The sequence below is a fragment of the Pseudorca crassidens genome, chromosome 10 (genome assembly GCF_039906515.1).
Source record: "Pseudorca crassidens isolate mPseCra1 chromosome 10, mPseCra1.hap1, whole genome shotgun sequence".
Lineage (NCBI taxonomy): Eukaryota > Metazoa > Chordata > Mammalia > Artiodactyla > Delphinidae > Pseudorca > Pseudorca crassidens.
The window spans coordinates 76,060,076-76,080,819 of NC_090305.1; the positions used below are offsets into that span (position 1 = coordinate 76,060,076).

The window sequence follows — 20,744 nt, forward strand, 5'->3', positions numbered from 1 at the left end:
ACACAGTGCATATCACTTTTGACATCATTTTGACATTTACAGATATGTTCTATAATATAGAATATTCTCCTTAGAAGTTTATGTGAATAAAAGCAGTCCTGCTTTGGACCTCTTAAATCAAGGTTCGATTTTATTAAAACAGCTGAATTTTCTTTCCCTTTTTCAACAGGTAGCAGAGGGAAAACAAGAGGAAATCCAACAGAAGGGACAAGCTGAGAAAAAAGAATTACAACATAAAATAGATGAAATGGAAGAAAAAGAACAGGAGCTCCAGGCAAAAATAGAAGCTTTGCAAGCTGATAATGACTTCACCAATGAAAGGCTAACAGCTTTACAAGGTAAGTTAAGCTAATCCAGAAATAGATTTGATTTGATTTTTTCTTTTTATCTGTGAAATATCTTTTTCTTGGACTTTTATTTACAGTACGGTTAGAACATCTTCAAGAGAAAACTCTTAAAGAATGCAGCAGCTTAGGTAGGTGTCACCAAATTTCTTATTTAAAGCTGAATTTTTATTATTAAATTTTTGATGTTTACTGTCTCACATTGGGTACTTATTTCTTTAAGAAGGATGTTTTACGTATTAGGTGTAGAGTATCTACCCTCTTTCCAAAAATTTCCTTTAAAAATATGCTTGATTGCCACCAGTGGGCACCATCGTTTAGTCCTTGAGATGAATGAAATTTCTGCCTCTGAAACGGTCTGCTTAGAGATATTTAAATAAGAAAAACACATCAACAGCAGGATCCTTTTTCTTTTGAGGTTCACTGGCAGCTTACTAAGCAGTTGTAGGTTTTCTCTGAGATGATAGAAAATGGGAAGTTGAACCCTTCTTGTAAAAATAAATTTAAAGTGTTCTATCAGTCTTAATGTAAGTAGGGATACAAAATGCCATGGTTACACTTGAGACCAGTTTTAAATAATACTTTCTTTGATCAGGCAATGATACACTGTCTTAATCCTAGGGACACAAGTTGATGACTTCTTACCTAAAATAAATGGGAGCACAGAAAAAGGTAGTGTAAAAAACTTAAATATTTTTCTTTCATGATATCCTTTTACTATTTAAGCAGGATAGAGAAGTCAGGGTTTTTAGGTTTTAAGTGTTTGGAATGAAAAACATGCTGCTCATTGACTATTAAATCCCATCTTGTAAAAATCAAGCTTCCCTTTATTTTGTAATTCTTAATTCTGTGATCTATGGTTAGATATCCCTTGTTATATGGAAATTTCAATTATTCAAATAACAAGAAAATGATAATGTTCAACTTTAGTACTGGCTTATATAACATAGTATAGCTTTTTTCCCCCACTATATTTTCAAAGACGATACTGCCATTTTCTTCCATCAAATACCGCTTCCTGGGGATAATTGGCCACCATTTTTTAATGTTTGTGCACCCCCTGCCCCCTTCCTGGCCAGGAGTTTACTTCAGAGGCCAGTGAGCCTTTGAACGTGTCATAGAAATTGCTCTCTTTATCCGTCTGTTTCATCAATCAGAGATAACAGGGTCAGTCATTTCTGCCATCTAAAAAATTCTTTATTTGTTCTTGATACATGACCCTTCTTTCTGGATAGCTTGGGTTATCTCTTGCCAAAAATGTACAGCCTCTGTTGGTTTTCTTAGTGCAACATGGGGTTTCTACTCAATGGTTTCTATATTCCTTCAGTCATTAAGATTCCTCCTACCCACCCCATTCACCCAACATTAATTGAGCACCAACTGTATGCCAAATCCTGTATTGGTTGCTTAGAGTACAAAATGAATAAAACTGTTTTCTGTGTTTACAAATCTATGTACCTCTCAACTCAGTTTTTATACAGAAGTTGGTGGAAGACATCAAGGTCGATACCCAAGAATTTCTTACTAAATACTTTTTCCATGTATCAGGGGATATCTTTATAGTTCTTGGGCAGCAACCAAACTCTGCTAAAGTTAGGAGGTGCTCTTTTGGTTTGTTTTGATTCGGTTTGGTTGGTTGGATTTTAATCAAGAACTGGCATAATAGGCTCAGGTAATCATGTATATGTGAGCCGCAAGGTCGAGAGCTAAATACTCTGTATATAACAAATCTTGAAACTCTAAATTTTAAAAATGTTTCATTAATCATTGTTATTTGACTATTTTATGTATGTTTTGTGAAAATACATTGACATTTAAAAATTTCAGTTTGAGTTTCACTTTGAGACTTTTTAAAGGTGTAGTTTATATTCATTGCACCACTATTACTAAAGTATATTTAGCAAACATGTAAAAAGACTTAATCCTCATCTTCTAAAAGCTTCTCATTCTTAAATGAATTTATATTTTCTGTTGTCGTTATTTTGCCCTTTTTTCTCTTTCTGGCATGTACACTTCTTATTCAAATCCATCACCCTTTTGACTTGAGCATGTATTCATGGATAATGTTAGTGTTAACTCGAGCTGGGAACATTCTATTCCTTCAGTTAAGAATCTTTCTATATACACTGACCCATCTTTATACTATTTAGAATTGTCAAATTACTGCTTAAAATTTTTTGCCAATTCCAGTTGATTTAGATGAGAATAGTTGTAGACAGCTCCTTGATTTAAAACTGAATAAGGGGACTTCCCTGGTGGTGCAGTGGTTAAAAATCTGCCTGCCAATACAGGGGACACGGATTAGATCCCTGGTCCTGGAAGATCCCACATGCCACGGAGCAGCTAAACACGTGCGCCACAACTACTGAGCCCACGTGCTGCAACTACTGAAGCCCATGCCTAGAGCCCATGCTCCACAAGAGAAGCCACTGCGATGAGAAACCCGTGCACTACAATGAAGAGTAGCTCCCACTCACTGCAACTAGAGAAAACCCAAGGGCAGCAACAAAGACCCAATGCAGCCCCCCTGCCAAAGAAAACACTGAATAAGATATTTCGGACACTTTAGGGTGCTCCTTGCTATGATAATTTTTCCCTTGCTGGTATTTGTTTTTCTGGTAGTGCTAAATTGAGTAGTGTGAGAGTGAATAATAGAATGTCTTTAAAGAAACTGAGTAGTAAATATCTGGATATGCACAAAAGATTCATACACTGGATTTAGTTACAAAATGGATTTTGGAATAAGATGGGTCTATTCTGAATTATTTATGATATAGTAAGAAACCAATTATCAAGTATTCAAATATTGCCAAAGTCCACAATCATAATGTGCTATCAGATATGATTTTAACTAAAATTACTCTTTAAATAGAGCGAGAACCAAGTATGGTTATAAGAGAATATTTCAAAAATGTCTGGAGAAATTAAGATTAATAATACTTCTCCATTAAATCCCATTTTTGAGATTACTTAAATCTAAAGTAGCTGCTATAAGCACAGTTTTGTACTGTAATTTTTAAAATGTTATAAGCATATTTTAAATATATCTTAGAAGGTATAGAAAAGCTCTGTCTAATAGAACTATTCTGAGAGCCACATACATAATTTAAAATTTTCTGGTAGCCACATTAAAATTATAAAAAGAAATAGGTAAATTTTTAATAATGTATTTAATAATATATTTACTTTAACTCACTATATCCAAAATATTATTTCAATATGTAATCAGTATTAAAAGATTGCAAATGAGGATTTCACATTCTTTTTTCCTTAGTAAGTCTTTGAAATCAGTATATATTTAATTTACACTGACAACACATTTCAGTTCAAACTAGCAACTTTTTAAGGGCTCAGTGGCCACATGTGGCTAATGGCTACTGTACTGGACAACACAGGTATAAAAAATCAAAACCCATAGGTAACTCATGTATAAATAAAACACATTTTAAGTGTCATGATTCTCTATTACGTTTCTGTATCTGCTTTTTCTTGACATTCCTACAGCTCTATTTAGTAGCACAGGACGCACCCCCTCCCCTGCCCCAGCACTTTCAGTATCTGATTCTTGATTCTTGGTTTGGATTATCAGTGACATCTTTTGTAGTTTTTTGCAAAGTGAAATTCCCAAGGTCCTGAATTCAAGTAATGAGTGTTAACAGTGTCATCATCCAAATCCTTTACATGTACTACCTGAAAGACTCTCCTCATGTATCTTAGGAAATAACCTTTGTGAAAGTCACATGTATATTTATCTTTTTATATTAATCTTGCATTTTATCCAAACTAGTATAGTAGGTATTTTAATGTAGAGTCCAGATAGTAAAATCAGAGTAGGTAAAAAGTTTGATTTTTGGCTTGGTATGTGATGGTGGGATGTCCTGCATTAATAAATTTCATCTGAAGTCTTGTGATGCTTCTCTGAAATTTGGTTTCAAATATATATATTTTTAAATATGTTTTATAAAGTCCTTTAGTTAGGCTAAAATTTGGTTTTACTGAGTTTTCATATTTAACAGTGATATTGTACAGTTTGAGTTTTGAAAATGTTCTATAGCTTACATAGGATTTATGTAAACAACTTTTTATTTTGGTAATTACTATTCAACTGAAGACTCCTGTTTTGGATTTCTTGGCTGCAATTGGCAAATGCTATTTATTAGATTTTTTTTTTTAATTTCTAATTTCTATTGCAGTTAGCCTTTTTTTCTCTTTTTCATTGTATTTCTGTATAACTGTATGTAGTTATATATATGTATGTGTTATATGTAGTTACAACTGTATATAACTGTGTATGTGTGTTTATATAGAAATATATATCGTCATACCATGTAAGTAGATAAAGGATAATGAGGGATTTGAATATGAAGGTAAAGAAGAAGGCCATCAGTAAGGGTGTCAAGAGAGGTTGTCCAGCCATCAGAGTAGGAGATGCCTGCCTCTTAAGCAAAGTTGAAATGATGAGGGGTGAGGCCAGGTGGAAGATAAAAGAAGCTTTTACAGTCAGAGTGGTACTGACTCGTCCTCTTTGACAGGTTTTTGTGTGTTTACACCTTCTAGATAGTCATCATGTTGGAATATATTTTTAACACTTGAACTTCCAATGTCTGTTTGGTAGTTTTGAAAGATACAAATATGTACTTGAAGGATGTTGTCCAGATTTAGAAGTTAACTCTTTGAATCAAAGTAAATAAAGCTTATTGTAAGAAAAGGGCTGAAACATTTATTAAACTACTGTGTTAGGTTTTGATTCTCTTTACTTATTGAAAAAAAAAAATCTGTTTGACCTGAGCGAAACCATTTACCAAGCTCTTATTTTAAAATGTACGGGCATTGATTTTAATCATTTAGGCAGAGATAACAATGTAATGATTTGATAGTGTATGAAGTATAGATTAAGTGACTCAAGGGGAAAGACTACTAGTGAAATGAAAGTGTAAAAATTAAAATATTATATCAGTTTCTTAAAAATTTTAAGGCATTTTATGGTATTCTTAAAATATTTACTGTTCGCCTCTTAACTAAGATGAATATCTTTGAAGGGGGACTGTTGGAGAACAGTCATTTGAAAATTAATTCAGTAAGAACAAATATAAAATTTTTAAATTATTTAAGGGTGTTTGTTAAGCTCTCAAGAAAAAGATGTATTTTAAAAGTGGGAGAAGCTTTTTAAAGCAATATATTTCTATGGTTTTCTTGAGCTATTTGGATAGAAACTGCACCTTTAAAAGCTAACCATTTGGGGTACAGATTAAGATTATATAATTATAATTTTCAGTCATTTAACTTTAACTCCAAAATATGTCTGCTGTTAGTATTAAAATATATTAAACTTTTATTAATCTTATTCAGTTACCCATGTTAATACATTTTGGTTTTCCTACCTTTGCTGTTGGTTTTCAAAAACAGCAACAAAAACTGTATCCTTAAAGGTGTTTCTTTCTTTATTAGAGCACTTGCTTTCAAAGAGTGGCGGGGACTGCACTTTTATTCATCAATTCATAGAATGCCAGAGTGAGTACAGAGTATTTTTCACATTGATTTTAATGAAGTCAGGGTCTAAATTGAAAAATGAGAGGAATAATTAACATCTCAACGTGTTTGTTATGGTAGAAGTGCACAAAGGCCATCTTCAGACAGCAGTGGTTCTTTTCATACTGTTTCTCTCTTTTGAGAAAAATGTTTCTCTTGTATTTGCCTTCACGATGGAGCTGAGCATTTCATATTGCCCACAAAAAAGAGGCAGTTTCAAGCTTTTTAAGTAAAAAGCATTACTGAGTAGGGAATAAAATAGAATGTCAAGCAACGAAACCTCTGTCTGGATACTTAGGAGATAGTAATAACATTAACCTGTTTTACTTAAGTTCTAGTTCTATCACAGATTTGGATTTTGAGATTCTTAGATAAATATCTTAAATGATTAAATGAAGCCACAAAAATAGTGATTTCGTTTGGACACTCAGTTCTGGAGATAGCCCTTAGGGTAGCAAGAGCTTTCTAGAGAAGAAGTAGTAATAGATTGTCCTACAGTGTGACATCTACTACCTACTCTGGGGAAGTTGTACAAGGCTAATTTTAATAATATTTAAAAGATAGACAGGTTGGCTTTTGAGGTGATTTAGAACAAAAGAATTCTGAATGCTGAATTCTGAACAAAAGAATCGTGTATTCCATCTTACTTGAAAATCATGTGACTGCTTAAATCTGTAACAATCACAAGGTTGTGTTATTCTCTTAGTTTCTTAGTAACAATTAAAGGTCACGCTGTGTAGTAAAGATTCATTGATAAAATCTATACTTTTTCCTATCAGACACACATTTTGTCAGGCATTTATTTCTTCCTGTTTGCTCTCTCTTTGAAATGAGTTGTTTTCCAAGTATTTATGCTCATGAATTCATTTTATGGGTGTGCATGCATATGTGGTTACTGTTCCACCCTTTGCTCCCACCCTGCCAATCTCAAGAGCATTTGTGGATCGTAAGGGTCACACCTGGTAGTTATAGCAGGCACAAACTCAACAGATCACATGTTATACTCCTTAGAGATGCTTTAAGGAAACATGGAATTTCATTTAGTAGTTTTAGAAGAACTTCTGTTTTTGTCCATTTTAGAGACTATAATGTTGAATGTAAGTTTAATATTACTTTGAGCCAAATTGTTTAATAAATATGGCACATTTCTTTGTTCTTTGTTTTTTCATAAAGCAAAGATTAGTGCATCTTTTTGTTTCCTTCTGGTTACTAAATCTCATTTTTACAGTCAGCAGACACAGGGATTGGGGCAAAATAATTGGTACCCACTGAAACCAACTAAAAGTAGGATGTGTAACCTAAAATATATATCTTTAAGAGAAGGGTTTATGCTTAGTTATGTGACCATTTTAAAGTAAGTTATTTTTATTTTGAGCTTTTGGGATTTATGTTTTGAGCCTAAAGAAATAAGAACAGAACTATCAAAATAATGTTTTACTAAGTTACTGTTTGCAAAAATCATTTAAAGTATTATTATGAAATGTTTAAAATATTTAGCTGTAGTTTTAACACAGAGCAATGTTTGTTTTAAATAAAGAAAAAGATGTTTGGAGATTTTTATTGGGTCATAGTTATGGGGGCAAATAAACATTCAGAGATTGAGCAGAAGTTATATAAATTATAGCAATCCCCTCAGTGAGGATATTAGCCAATAAAATAATGTTTACAAGGACTATGTAATGGCACGGGTAAATGCTAAATGTGATACACAGAGGGGAAATGAGAATATAAAACCCTGTTTTCTTGGACAAAGAGTGAACCAAAGAACAGAAAAAATAAAGTATAAGCATTCCTAGATGTCTGAATCCACTGGGTTCTTAAGTATAAATAGTGGAAGTTTGGGTTGTAAATTCAGGTAGCTAGGGATATAGCTTGTTATCTGAATCTGTTTGGTTCCTGAGTTTTGGTGGCAAGCAGCAAGAGCTGTATCTCAAATTTTCCAAATCTGTTTGGCTCCTTAAATTTGGATAGCTGGAGCTGGCGTAGTAAGGGTTACCTCTGGTTTGATTTGTTCCCATTTTCATTATTTTATGACATTTGTATTGTTTGATGACAAGGTACCATTATTGAAATTGTCATGCTTAATAAATATTATGGCAAGCTAGGCAAATTCACCAAAAATCTTACTCAAGTGAACTTTTGAAACAATTTTGGATTACTTTTTGACAAGCACACATAAACTTTTTTGCCATTATTTTCATTGATAGGCATCTTGAACTGATTTATGATTTTGACAATGAAGTGTATATTCTGTGAGCAGTAATACTTCATATTTTTGCTTCGTCTTTTAAAAAGCAAATATTAAGTATCTAGTTCTCATTATTTACTATGCTTGTATAGTGTAAATTCACTTGGTGTTTTAAAAATTAGATAGCAAGTAGTTCACTTCCATAGGAGTCATCATGCCTATTTTATTATATTTTTATTTTTAAAATTTATTTATTTATTTTTGGCCACGTTGGGTCTTCCTTGTTGTGCACGGGCTTTCTCTAGTTGTGGAGAGCGGGGGCTACTCTTCGTTGTGGTGTGAGGGCTTCTCATTGTGGTGGCTTCTCTTGTTACGGAGCATGGGCCCCAGGCATGTGGGCTCTGGAGCGCAGACTCAGTAGTTGTGGCGCATGGGCTTAGTTGCTCCGCAGCATGTGCGATCTTCCTGGACCATGGCTCAAACCCGTGTCCTCTGCATTGGCAGGCGGATTCTTAACCACTGCACCACCAGGGAAGTCTCATCATGCCTATTTTAAATATATTGACAGATTTTTTTTTTCAGTTTATGTGTATGACTCCGTAAGAGAACAATTTGGTTGTTGACTCTCTCCATTTATAAGGTGATTTTGAAGAAATTAAATGGGTCGGAACACATTTCAATTTGTTTTCCTTTTATGGTAAAACAGACTGTTCCTTTTAATTCTCTTTTAGGAGAAAAGCTTTTTTTAAAAAATATTTATTTATTTATTCATTCATTCATTTATGGCAGCATCAAGTCTTAGTTGCGGCACGTGGTCTCTTCCGTTGCGCGCGTGGGCTCCTTGCTGCACCGGGCAGGCTTCTCTCTAGTTGTGGCGCTCAGGCTCCAGAGCATGTGGGCTCTGTAGTTTGCAGCACGCAGGCTCTCTAGTTGACGCACCGGAGCTCAGTAGTTGTGGCGCGCAGGCTTAGTCGCCCCGCAGCATGTGGGATCTTAGTTCCCCGACCAGGGATGGAACCCGTGTCCCCTGCATTGGAAGGCAGGTTCTTAACCACTGGACTGCCGGGGAAGTCACTAGGAGAAAAGCTTTTATTCTCTGGCATAGAGATTGGATTTTGAACAGATTTAAATATAACCTTTTGCATAATTCCAGAACTGTGAAGTAAATTTTCTATATAAAAATATATCATATAAAATCTAGAATTAACAAGTAACTTTAATAAAACTTACTAAAAAGTTTTCACAAATTTTCTTCTTCAGAGATTCAGGCATGAAGTTTGGTTTAAGCAGAACTCCACATACTGTGTTCCCTGCAAATTTTAGTCACTCAAGGTTTACCATATAAACTTTAATGAATACATTGAGACTTTTGTATGCTTGCTAAAGATGCTTTCTGAGTTAAAAGTTGTACATCTCTACATCTGTTTCATACATATTTTGTGAATTCTGCCACTTGATTAACTTGTATGCTGAGTGAAAGGATGAAGGGTGTAAAAGGTAGAGAAGCTAAGGATGTAGAGACCTGCCATCACTTGGTGGGCATGGAGTGAAAAACAGCCTTCTCTGGACTGCTTCCTGCCCCTTTGATTTCTCTTGCTACTGTTTGTCGAGGTGTCTGGGTGCCAGAGAAACTTTCCTCTGAGGTCTGCTTTGTAGAGACAAACTGCCCACTCCCCCAAGGGCATCTGCCTTTTGATGATGGAGTTAAGAGTCCTATGAAATAAACCTCATGTCTTTGTAGTCTTAATCCATGCTTACTATGCGACTTAATCATTTTTACTATCATATTAGGCAAAAGTCTAATTCTCTTAATATTTCATGTCTTATTTTTTTTCCTGATTAAAAAAAAAAATTCTCTCCCTGCCTCCCACCCCCATTTTGAAATTACAGTCACTATCTGTGTATGATTCTCTCATTCCATCCTCCGTGCTCTTAGGGCTTTGCTCTCACATAGAAATTGCCTTATTTGGAGTAATGCATTGAATCACTGTTGCTCTTGTGACTGTTTACTTTTCATCACTCTATGAGATCAGCCTCTCTAAACAATTTCAGGCTTATTCTGATTACATATTGTACTTGAAACAGAGTTTTAAATTTTCATCTTTTAAACTTTTATTTCTCTAAGCCAAAGCAGTTTATTTATGCCAAAGAATAGAAAACACTTGGTGTGGTTCCCTTCTCTTAGTAGTTAATGTCCCCATTACAGGAAAACTCTTGAGTTTTAACTAGATGTTGCTAATTTTTTATTTCTTTGTTCTTAGAGTAGTTGTCCAATGTAAGATATATTGGAGGGGTTTTGTTTGTTGTTTATTTGTACCAACCATCTCCCCAGTCAGCTAGCTTTCCAATATTTCTGCCAAATTTTCTTCCAGTATAATTGCACAGAAGATAGTCTTAAATTCATGCCAGTAGTGTTTTGGTATATAGACTGTTCCTTTAAAAAAAAAAAATCCATTTCTGTATTCTGGAAATTGGTTCATTTCGTTGAATTTTAAATCTGTCATTGAATTCTAATTTGTTTTTCTTTTGTTCTTCCTTATTCTTAGATTTTAAGGCAAACAGCCTCTGGAACTGTTTTTAGGGAAAGGCAGATTATCTTCTGTAATAAGAATTGCTTTAAGTATTTTGCTGCAGAAACAAATAACCTTGTGAAAAAGTCTCTATTATTCACATTAGCAACCTCTCAGAGTCACCCTGTGCAGTTCTAAAGCTTTCTTTCTACTATGTGAGCTGCTATTCTCTGAAGGGAAATAAATTGTTGGCTTGATGTTGAATGCTGATTGTTAATTTTTATTTTGGTTGTATCTTGATGTTAATTCTTTTTTTTTTTTTATAAACTTATTTATCTTATTTATGTATTTTTGGCTGCGTTGGGTCTTCGTTACTGTGCACGGGCTTTCTCTAGTTGGAGCAAGCGGCAGCTACTCTTCGTTGCAGTGCAAGGGCTTCTCATCGCGGTGGCTTGTTGCGGAGCACGGGCTGTAGGCACGTGGGCTTCAGTAGTTGTGGCACACGGGCTTCAGTAGTTGTGGTTCGCGGGCTTAGTTGCTCCACGGTATGTGGGATCTTCCCAGACCAGGGCTGGAACCCGTGTTCCCAGCATTGGCAGGCAGATTCTTAACCACTGCGCTACCAGCCCCTTGATGTTAATTCTAATCTCAGTTTCTTAGCTGTATTTCCCTTAATGACCTTCTAAGTAACTCATTTTCATTTATGATGTTTAGAGGTGGATCAGAGGAACCTTTATGTGAATTCTGATTTGGTCCCTCATTGGCAGTATGACTCTGGGTGGTATGATCTCTTCAAACCTCACTTTCCTCATTTGTAAAATGGGATGGTAGTACCTACTTCATAGGATTATGAGAATTAAATGAGATAATGTTTACTAAGTGCTCTAATTCCTGGCACACAGAAATACGTGTTAACTAGAAGGTAGAAAACTTTTGCAGGGGCGTGGGGCAGAGTTTGGAGAGGGTGTTAATGGGAGCTTTCATGTTGAAGTAACTTGTTTTCCTCCTTTTTATTCCCATTTTCAAGACAGTGAAAGCTAATTGATCTAGCTTTATTGCTCCTGTTAAAGTAATATGTTTCCAACAATCTAGGGATCGTCTAACTTTTAAATTACCAATATGCATGCCATTTTAAAAATTTGGTCTCAAGCACATTATTTTGATGCCCTAGTCATAACATTTTCTTTTTAATGAAATCTAACTTTGAGATTTAGAAATATTCTCCAGGTTGGCATTTACAACAGCAAATTATGCAGTTCTTTTTTATTCTTCTACTTTTCTGTCTGTTTAAGATCCCTAGGGAGCTGACATCTGTATATGATAGTACTGTTTGAGTTTATTTTCTACTTTCAATTGGTTGTAGCTGTCATGTGAGGAAAATGGCTAAGAACTAGGCACACCTGTGCTCCCTTTGAGCTTCTTTTGTTTGCCTTGTTTCTCACTTTCATTTTGCGCCACACAGTAATACAGATAGTGTATAATATATTTTTATCAGCCAAGAAATACATTTGGTTCTCTTCTATTCAGTCTTTTGACAATATTAGGCAGTTTTTGCAATTCTGTAATATGTTTTCTGACTAAACAAAGTGCTTTGGTGGTGGTTCTCAAATGTTGTCAAACTTATACCCATCAGTTCTTTTCCTTGGTAGGTTCCCTACAGAATGCCTAAACACGTATATCAGGCGCAATTCAAGAATGTCCGCAGCAGCAGTATTATTCACAGTAATTCAAAACTGGAAGTAACCTGAAAGACCATCAGTAGTTAAATGGATAAAAAACACTGAGGTATATAGGATGAATAAAGTTCAAAACCACTAAAATTACATTATTTAGTCACACATACTTGAGTAGTATGACTATAAAGAAATGCAAGAAATTAAATACCACAGAAGTCAGGATAATGCTTACCTCATGGGACTTTGATTGGAAAAGGCAATGTGGAAGGCTATGGAGGTGGTGGTTAGGTTCTGTTTCTTAATTTGGGCAGTAGTCATACAGACATTAACTTTAAAAAAATGTTATTAACCCGTACCTTTGTGTTTTATGCCCCTTTCTAAGTCTTGTTTCATAATAAATATAGTTTTAGAACAGGGGAAAATGAATAATAATCTCTCCAGAGTAACCCTCAAAAAGAGGGAGTTTTAAAAAAGAAAGAAAATCTTGGGGACTTCCCTGGCAGTCCAGTGGTTAAGACTTTGCCTTCCAATGTAGGGGGTGCGGGTTCTATCCCTGGTTGAGGATTAAGGTCCCACATGCCTTGCGGCCAAAAAAAGCAAAACATAAAGCAGAAGCAGTATTGTAACAAATTCAATAAAGACTTTAAAAATGGTCCATATCAAAAAAAAAAAAAAGAAAGAAAGAAAGAAAATCTATCTTTCATTTGTGCCAAGGCAAATAGTTCTTTCAAGACCTGCAGTTATTATTATATGGAAGTTCTTTTTTGTCTCTGAGGGGTCTCTGATTTTCAGTACTTCTTAAAAGAGTTGAGGTCTCCACCCCAAGTTTGAGAACTAGCGGTTAGAAACTTTTTTAAAAACAATATTCTTTTCCTTAATACTTTAATCACAGGACACTAATGATTCACTAGATTGGTAATATAGCCTTAATAATTTCAATAGTGATAATAACAGCAGGTAATTATTATCTAGAGCTTAATACTGGTACTGTTCGAAACTTTTTATGTGTATTTAATCCTTAGTTTTTTACAATGAGGAAAATATTCAAATAATTTTTCCAAGTTTGAACTCTTTAAACATAAATGCCTAATTCATTCATTCAGCAAATATTTATTAAGCATCTACTATGTATATACCAGGCATTATTTGGGAGGTATAGAAATGAACAAGACAAAGATAGCTTTGCCTTCATGGAATTTACATTCTCTTGAGGAGATGAAAACTAATAAACTAATAATATGTCAGGTAGTGATAAATCTGCTGAAGAAAAAATGGAAGGTTATAAGACAATAGGGAGTGATACAAGTATTACGTAGGACTTGAACAGATTTGGGACTAAGCTGAGTGAGTTGTACATGTGTCTGCAGAAAGAGTGTGTGAGATGGAGAGAAACCATATGAAAACCCAAGGCAGGTCTGAAATTGGAGTTTTAGAATAAAAATGCCTTTAAAAAATAAATAAAACGCCAGATAGTAAATATTTTAGGCTTTGCATGTTAAAAGGTCTCTGTTATAGCTACCAGACTCTGCCATTGTTGTGAAAAGCAGCCATGGACAATGTGTAAATGAATGGACCTGTCTATGTTCCTATAAAACTTTATTTACTGAGGCGGCAGAAGGCTGGATTTGGCTCTGTGGGGCCATAGTTGGCTTATAGACCTTGTAGATCATGGTAGGGACTTAAGATTTTGTTCTAAAGGTGAGAGAGTTTTGAGCAATAAATTACTCCTAATGTGTGTTTATAATTTTTTAAAGGTGGTACTTCAATCTTCAACATCCTAGAGAAAGATTGGAATGGCTTTCAGAACCTGTGTTTATACTATTTCATTATTTGCTATATTCATATAACAAGCTTTTGTGGAACCTGTATTATGTGACATAATTGTGTTGAGAATTAAATTATTAATAAGATGCCTCCCTGCTTTCACTAGACCCTAAATTCCTAGATTTATCACATTTATCTTGGTAATCCATGAAGAGTACCTAGTACTGTATCTGGTGCATAGTAAGTACTTGAAGGAATGAGTATATTCCTCAAAGAGTTTGTAGTATGTTGGGAAAGGTGGACATAAATAAATAGTTGTAGTATAGCTTAATAGAGATACAAATGAAGAGCTATGGAAGAGGAGAGTTACCAAATCCATATAGGAGAAAGGAAGAGAAGATAAATTCAGTTTTGAGGGGTGAGATTAAGTTCCTGTGGGATTTCTGGGTGAAGATGTTTGAGAAGCAGTTAGGCATTAGGGTTCTGGGATGTGAGAGAGAGAGAGCTAGACTAGGCATCAACATTTAGAAATTATTCAAGTGTAGCAGGTGGTTAATGCTATTAGAAAAGAATTTTTGAAATCTCAAAGACTAATTTTTTCTTGCTTGGCAGAACTTTAAAAATTTGTATTCTGCTTTCCCCCAGTACAGACAAGTGCTGCATTGGAAATCTTTGTACAAGCCTCTCTCTTCCCAGTGTGATATACAGAAGAGGGGTTGTGGGCACGTGCTTTCAACATTTAGATAGTTCCTGCCAAATTGCCCTCTAAAAAAAAAAAAATGATACTAATTTACTCTTCCACTGTGAAGGGGCACAAGATTACTCATTTACCCACTCCTCCCAGTACTGAATGTTTGCCAACCTGATGGGCAAATAATGCCGTGGCGTTGCGTTAGTGGCTAGACCGAGAATTTTTCATGTTTACTGGACATTTGCATTTCTTGGCCTGTGAATTCTGTGTTCTTGTTCTTTGGCCTTTTTACTCTTGTGTTTGATTTTTTCTTACTCATTTTTGGAAGGCGTCATATCTTTGCCTTCTCCACAGGCTCTTTCCTCATTTCTTGTTTTATTTTTCTCTGTAACTGCCATCTGACATACTATTTGTTTATTTTTTTATTGCCTGTCCCTCCCCGCACCATTAGAATGTAAGAATCAGGAGGGCGGGGATTTTGTCATTTGTTCATTCTAGTGTTTCCAGCACCTAGGACAGTGTCTGGCATATAGTAGGCACTCCCTAATTAATTGTTCAATGAATGAATTAATGGAGTGAATAATAACCTTTTTTTAAATAAATTTATTTATTTATTATTTATTTATTTTTGGCTGCATTGGGTCTTCGTTGCTGCATGTGGACTTTCTTTATTTGCGGCAAGTGGGGGCTACTCTTCGTTGTGGTGCACGGGCTTCTCACTGCGGTGGCTTCTCTTGTTGCAGAGCACGGGCTCTAGGCATGCAGGCTTCAGTAGTTGTGGCACACAGGCTCTAGAGCACAGACTCAATAGTTGTGGCGCACGGGCTTAGTTGCTCCATGGCACGTGGGATTTTCCCGGGCCAGGGCTTGAACCCGTGTTCTCTGCACTGGCAGGCAGATTCTTAACCACTGTACCACGAGGGAAGCCCGAATAATAACCTTTTATCTGTTATTTGTTTTTCAAATATATTTTCCATGTTTGCACTTGCCCTTTTCCTTTGTTTATGGTGAGCTTGATCATATAGTTTTAATTTATATGATGTCAAGTCTATCACTTTTTTCACACGAGGCTTTTGAAGTCTACATTTTGCCTACCTCCCCTCCCCCTTTTTAAACATTGTGTTCCCTTCATTCACTTCTCCCACCTCCCACTCCCCTCCTCTGGCCAGCCATCAGTCTGCTGTCTGTATCTATGAGCTTGTTTTTTTTTTTTTTTTTTTTAAGATTCCCCATATAAGAGAGGTCATATGGTCTTTGTCTTTCTATGTCTGACATAATTCACTTAGCACATTGCTCTTGAGGTCCATCCATATTGTCACAAATGACAAGATTTTATTCTTTTTTATGGCTGAATAATATTCCATTATATATACCAACCATAATTTCTTTATTCATCCATTGATGAACACTTCAGTTGTTTCTTTACCTTGGCTATTGTAAACAATGCTGCAGTGAACATGGGTGTGCATATATCTTTTCAAGTAAGTGTTTTTGTTTTCTTCAGTTAAATACCTAAAAGTGGAATTGCCGGATCATATAGTTCTATTTTTAATTTTTTGAAGAACCCGCATACTGTTTTCCATAGTGGCTGCATCAGTTTACATTCCCACCAACAATGTACCAGGGTTCCCTTTTCTCCACATTCTTGTTATTTCTTGTCTTTTTGATAATAGCCATTCTAACAAGTGTGAGGTGATATCTCATTGTGGTTTTGCTTTGCATTTCCCTGATGATTAGTGATGTTGAGCATCTTTTCATGTACCTATTGGCCATCTGTATTTCTTCTTTGGAAAAATATCTGTTCAGATCTTCTGCCCAATTTTTAATCAGATTTTTTTTGTCTTTTTTTTTTTCTTGCTGTTGAGTTTTATATACAGATTTAGATCATAGAATAAAAGAAAGTCAGTGAAAAGCTGAGAAGGAAGGAATGAGCAGGCACATAAAAGAAGTAGGAATGAGTAGTATCCTAGAAGTCAAAGGAAAAGAGTTTTAAAAGGGAGGCAGTAAACTTTTGATTAAATATGGTGAATGGATCCATTCATAGTAAAATATTATAAAACACATAGGACACAAGGACAAAGAGAATGAGAGTAGAGACTAATTTTAGAAATATAAAATGATCAATTGAGTGGTAAGAGATTTTGGAGGATGGGAAGTAAATTCTTAATGAATAAGAGGTTTTCTTTTGAGATAATGAAAATGTTTTGGAGCTAGATGAAGTTGGTGCTTCCATATTATTGTGAATATACTAAATGCCACTGAATTGTTCACTTTAAAATTAATACACTATGTGAATTTAACCTCAGTTTTTAAAAACAAGACCATATACTGAGGTATATGAAATTTAAGAACACCAGGGATAAAGAAAAGATTCTGAAAATTGCCAGAGAGAAACAAAGGATCTCATAATGTATTATTAATCATAATAAACTAAATTATAATATAGCAACAAATAAATCCTGAAATCATAATGGCTTAATTCAACAGACATTACTTTTCATTTATTCTACATGTCCATGGTGAGGGAGAACACTCTGTTCTATATTGTTACTCAGGAATCTAGGCTAATCTGAACACATAGTTTCTAGAGTGGGGGGAGAACAAGTGTAGAAAAATCCTACTGTACTCTTTTAAATGCTTCGGCCCTGGCTAGAACCAGTCACATGGACCTTCCTGAGTGCTAGGGACTTGGAATGTGCAGTCTTCTCAGGTGCCCAGAAAGGACAGGCAAACCAGGCATTGCTGAGCACAAGAAGCTTCTACAGTGCATAATGAGGAACAAGAGTCAGACTGGCATTAGACTCACCTTCCAGCATGAAGCTAGAAGATAGTGGAACAATGCTTTAAAAATTCTGAAGGGGGCTTCCCTGGTGGCGCAGTGGTTGAGAGTCCGCCTGCCGATGCAGGGGACACGGGTTCGTGCCCCAGTCCGGGAAGATCCCACATGCCACGGACCAGCTGGGCCCATGAGCCATGGCCACTGAGCCTGCGCGTCCGGAGCCTGTGCTCCGCAACGGGAGAGGCCACAACAGCGAGAGGCCTGTGTACCGCAAAAAAAAAAAAAATTCTGAAGGAAAATTATGTCGTGTAGAATTATGTTATCTGTCAAACCAGTCAAATGTGAGGGTAGAACACTAACATTTTCAGAGGAACAAAGTTACAAAACATTTCCCTTCTACCCACCCCTTATCAGGAAATTATCAGAGGATATATTACACTAAAACAAGGGAATAAAACAGGAAGAGGAAAATTTGGGATCTGGGGGCAGGGGATCTTGTACAGGATACACCTCAGACTGGAGCAGGAAGATTAAAGGGCCGGGAGAAGGGAGAGACAGGGATATATAATGTGATAGACTGCCTGATATGTTTGAGGATATTGAGAGTTTTATGGTTCTATAAGAACTTGGGCTGTGTTTGAGATATATTTTTAAAAATTAGCAAAACAAAAGAGGGCATTGTAAGTTCCCAAAATAGTAAATGTTGTACAAGGAAAGAAATATAATTATCGCATATTATATAACTCAGGTATAGATAATAGTCATAATATAAATACTGATGACAGATGGACAAAATGTAACTCTTATGAGGATGATAATAGGATATGAGAGCATAATCATCTGTAAGAGATTGTCAGTAAATAATGCCTAAAATGGAAAAATTAAGAAATAGCAATGTATTATTTAGAAATATAAATGTAAATACCAGAAGAAATGGCTAAAAGTTAAAAGTTGTTGTTTGTAGGAAGTGATTTTTCAAGAATGGAATGGAGTAGGACAGAGGATGGGTAAGACAGCTTATGTTACATATCTTGTAGGGTTAATGCCTTTTAAAATTATCTAAATTTATTACTTCGACTTCCTATTTTTCAAGGAGGCAGGAGCAAACAGTGCCACATGCTGCAAAGAGCCTATGTTAAATGAAAATTAAGAAAAGGAACCATGGGCTTTGGCAGATAGGTTATAGTGATCTTGGGGCCGTTTCAGTGGTTGAGTAATGGGTGTAGACCAAGTTGCAGTGAGTTGAGGGATAGAAGAATAGAGAAATTTCACATACTTCAAAGTGTAAAATGAAGGAGACCAACTGACATATAGAATCAGATAATGGTGTATACAGAATAGATATATTATCCTCCTGACTGAAAGGCAGAATATGAAAATCTGACCTTAAATAAATTATAAAGAAATTACATTATACATTTGCAGAGACTCCCCCATAAAACAAAAGCAAAAGTTTTTTTAAATTTCTTTCAGTAATTAGCTCTTCTAAAATTATTCATTTTACTGAAACATGTCATACAGGCATCTCTGCTAAATTGTGTCGATAGGGAAAAGTAAACTGTTGATATAATATAATTTGTATTACTTCTTTATTTAAATGAAATACCTTCTCAGAATTCCTTTATTTCAACTTAATATCCTTGATTTAAAGAAGGTTGCTTTGTTTGTTCTGAGTCCTTTTTTAAAAGTTCAAGGCTTTTAAAATAAGGTGAAAGCTAATGAAAACTGAAAGCAGTTCAGTTCCCTTACCCTCGGATTTCTGCATTAACCTGACTCATCTAGTATCATTCCAGTTCTCTTAGTTCCCCTTCCAGGTTCAAGTTTTTGTTCAAGCCTAGTCATGGGAGTAATGTTATCATCTTTAAATTTGGTCATGGAATGTGTTACACTGCCCAGCTCAGGGAAGTGCTTGCTACTCAGTTTGGGCTTCGATAGTAACGTTTATTTTCTTTGGCAGAGAAGCTGATCGTCGAGGGGCATCTAACCAAAGTGGTAGAAGAAACAAAGCTTTCAAAAGGTTCGTTTTCTGTGGGTTTCTGTGGCATTTTTCTGTGGGTTTTGACAACTCTTTTGGATAATGAAGGTTAGTATACATTTCCAAGTTCATAGTACTTTAACCATCAATTTATGTCTTACAGCTCACAAAATGGCAATCTAGTAACAATATCAGATAATAATATAAAATAGTTGGAGTTCTGTTTTAAGAAGGATATGTTCATCAGAAAGTTTCTTTTTAAATGGGTATATATGTGTGGGCTTTTTTTTAATGCTTGGAATAGGTTTCGTTAGGTATTAAAGATTTGTTGCAATCTCTCTGTCTCACTTCCAGCATTATTTTCAGCTTTGATCTCAAAATTTTAATCAAACGCAATGTAAATCTTTTTTGAAACAGGTGAAAAATGCTTGCAGTTCCATTTTGTTGGTTATCATACGTTTAATAGTCCTTATGATATTTAATATTATCTTAATTGTTAGCATTTTAATTTGACTTAAACAAAAGTGATTATGTAGAACCTTATATTTTTTAATGAACAGTCCTGTAATTGCTTGAAGTAATTTATTCTGTTGATTCTTTTCTGTTACAATTGTCAGGTTTAGAGAAGAAAAGTGAGTTTTAAAGCATCGTATTGTCAAGTCACTTTTATGTATAGGGAAATTGTGCAAATAAATTTAGTGGGATATGCTCATTATTCATTCTAGGACTTTCATCAGAAGAACATACCAGTATAAAATTTAAAACTAAATTGACAATCATTTTGGTTAGCTAAAACAATGAGTGATAAAAGTTTGCAATACTCCACTTCATTATGTTTTGTTTTATGAAAGTAACTGGATCCATTTGGCTTTTAAAAATATTTAAAAGGATAGTGTTATTTCATATATCTGGTGGCTTCCATTTGGAATTTTGTGCATGGCAGATGCCATATTTGGAGAAAGAATGCATAAAATATGCATCACTAATATTGTTCTGGCAAACAGGCATTGAGTTTCAGAACAGTGAACTATTTTTAGTACATATGGCAATTTATTTCATCTTATTAAAGTGAGATGAGAACAGATTTTAAAATAGCTTTTACTTCACCACCTAAATACCTATTCAGATTAGTTGGTTAAATAGCCAATACTTTGATGTAGAAGTAGAGCCTTAGAAAAAAATCAGTGCTTCTTATAATTAAAGAAAAGTATCTTGCTACCCAAGTGCTTCTATTTAATGCATTCTGAATTAGAATATATTTCCTTCAAATTATGTGATGTCATTATTG

The 20,744-nt window shown here is 35.0% G+C and overlaps 1 protein-coding gene across 41 annotated transcripts in view; it reads left to right on the forward strand.

Moving 5' to 3' along the window:
• The window catches only part of SLMAP (sarcolemma associated protein), a 147,373-nt gene that overhangs the window by 92,718 nt on the left and 33,911 nt on the right, over positions 1 to 20,744 (forward strand). For 5 of the 41 annotated variants that reach the window (XM_067754871.1, XM_067754875.1, XM_067754872.1 and 2 more), the window contains exons 10-12: positions 170 to 338; positions 5,793 to 5,855; positions 19,439 to 19,498. In XM_067754871.1, the coding sequence (XP_067610972.1) occupies positions 170 to 338; positions 5,793 to 5,855; positions 19,439 to 19,498 (292 nt within the window). Of the gene's footprint in view, positions 1 to 169; positions 339 to 424; positions 476 to 965; positions 1,017 to 5,792; positions 5,856 to 19,438; positions 19,565 to 20,744 lie in introns of all 41 variants that reach the window. The other 36 variants (XM_067754879.1, XM_067754882.1, XM_067754880.1 and 33 more) reach the window with 15 other exon arrangements.